The 2,114-nt window shown below is 39.9% G+C and overlaps 1 protein-coding gene across 1 annotated transcript; it reads right to left on the reverse strand.

The window, feature by feature from the left end:
* Positions 1-1,193: 1,193 nt before the first annotated feature.
* On the reverse strand, positions 1,194-1,827 carry LOC107664793 (leucine-rich repeat-containing protein 52-like; the record flags this gene model as incomplete). The annotated part of the gene is made up of 2 exons (XM_016455469.1): positions 1,809-1,827; positions 1,194-1,691 (listed from the first exon to the last, which is right to left on the reverse strand). Coding segments are annotated over exons 1-2 (517 nt in total), but the record flags the coding sequence as incomplete, so codon positions are not given.
* Positions 1,828-2,114: the final 287 nt, after the last annotated feature.

The following is a 2,114-nucleotide window of genomic DNA, read 5'->3' on the forward strand; positions in this document are numbered from 1 at the left end:
TTGGCAATTTGTTACATTGATATGATACACAGTAAAAACTTTGTTCATAGTTTTGTTGTTGGGCCTAGATTATGGAATGGTTTATGGAGTTGCATTAGTATTTCTAGTTTTGAAGCTCAGCTAAAAACCTATTAATTAGGGGTGGTGATTTGTTGTGTGGTGTTTTAATGTGATGTGTTATGTTTGTCCTTTGAATTTTTCATGGTCGTTCAGCATTTTGAACTATAAAGTAGTTGAAAAGTGCTTCATTAATAAAGGAAAAAAAAAACTATTATATAAAAAAGTTAATTGGCTTTATTTGACCTTACCATACACAGCAGAACATATTATATTTTAAAAGATAACACAATGTCAATGTATTGTGAAATACTGTAAAAACATTTAGGCCTAAATTACTACATAACCTACTAACCTGTGCATTTTTATTGAAATCATTTTTTTTTTGTTTTTTTAAGAAAGTAAAATAGGTATCACCTCGTAGAATTCCGAGAACCATATGTGACCCTGGAGCACAAAACCAGTCATAAATCGCTTGGGTATATTTGTAGCAATAGCCAACAATACATTGTATGGGTCAAAATTATTGATTTTTATTTTATGCCATAAATATATCCAATCTTAATTTGTGATTAGTAATATGCATTGCTAAGGACTTCATTTGGACAACTTTAAAGGCGATTTTCTCAATATTTTGATTTTTTTTTTGCACCCTCAGATTCCAGATTTTCAAATAGTATCTCAACCAAATATTGTCTAATCCTAACAAACCATACATCAATGAAAAGTTTATTTATTCAGCTTTCAGATGATGTATAAATCTCAATTAAAACAAAAATGTACCCTTATGACTGGTTTTGTGGTCCAGGGTCACATATTTGTGCTCTGCATGTCTTTATAACTGGACCACCCAATAGCTGGAGTCATTTTGATCATATTTGAATTATGCAGACTTCTATTAATCCACTTGTGCTTTTATCAGTACGCTTTACAATAACAAACACATTTTAATAGCGCAAATCGGTTGGTATTATAGCATTATATCACTTAATGGCAAAAACAGTTCCCAAAAATGCATGAAACATCGTCTGTTTTATACGCTAAAGTTGTGGCAACCATGGCTGTCGGTTTTTAAGCCATAAAATGGACTTGGAAAGTTTTCAGAGCATCTAAAGACAAGAAGCGCATGATCTCACCTTGGAACTTGAAGCCCTCTATCTGGATCCAGAGGCACAGGTCCTCCGTGTCGCAGTCGCACCTCCAGGGGTTCCCGCTGAGCCCCAGCGAGCGCAGCGACGGCAGCGCGATCAGAGAGCTGATGTTGAGCGCCGTCAGGTTGTTGCGGCTCACGTCCAGCACCTGCAGCGCCGCGTTCTCCGCGAACGCGTCCACGTGGACCTCCGACAGCCCCGGGTTATCCGTCATCCTCAGCATCACCAGGCTGGACAGCGGGCCAAACGTCCGGTCCTCGATCTGCGTCAGGCTGTTGAAAGACAGATCCAGGTAGGCGAGCTTGCGCAGGTTGCCAAAAGTAGACTCGGAGATCTCCGTCAACGAGTTGTTGCTGCAGTCCAGGTACACCAGGTCCGACAGGTAGTTGAGCTGCAGCGCCGGCAGGTCGCCGATCCGGTTATTGGAAATGATCAGCTGCCGGGTGGCCAGCGGGAGGTCCACGGGGAAGTAAGAACAGATAGCTTATAAACATTCTATTAACATTACTGGAAGAATCTTTGTTCATAACTTTGACAGAACTCTTGACAGAATATTAGCCTGAGAACATCTTGAGAACGTTCCCTGTTATCTAGGCACACCCTGGTTATTGGTTGACATTGTTAAACATTGAAAGTCCTGCTCGCACTTGTGTAGCCTATATAGTGGCAATGAATGGTCACCTTCTTTAAAGGGTTAGTTCACCCAAAAATTAAAATGCTGTCATTAATTACTCACCCTCATGTCGTTCCAACCCTGTAAGACATGATAAAATTACGGTTGAACCACTGATGTCACATGGACCATTTTAACAATGTCTTTACTACGTTTCTGTGCCTTGGTCGTGGTCTTGCTGTCTATTGAGGGTCAGAGAGCTCTCAGATTTCATCAAAAATATCTTAATTTGT

This window comes from Sinocyclocheilus anshuiensis, unplaced genomic scaffold (assembly GCF_001515605.1).
Source record: "Sinocyclocheilus anshuiensis isolate Anshui unplaced genomic scaffold, SAMN03320099.WGS_v1.1 scaffold135, whole genome shotgun sequence".
Classification (NCBI taxonomy): Eukaryota; Metazoa; Chordata; class Actinopteri; order Cypriniformes; family Cyprinidae; genus Sinocyclocheilus; species Sinocyclocheilus anshuiensis.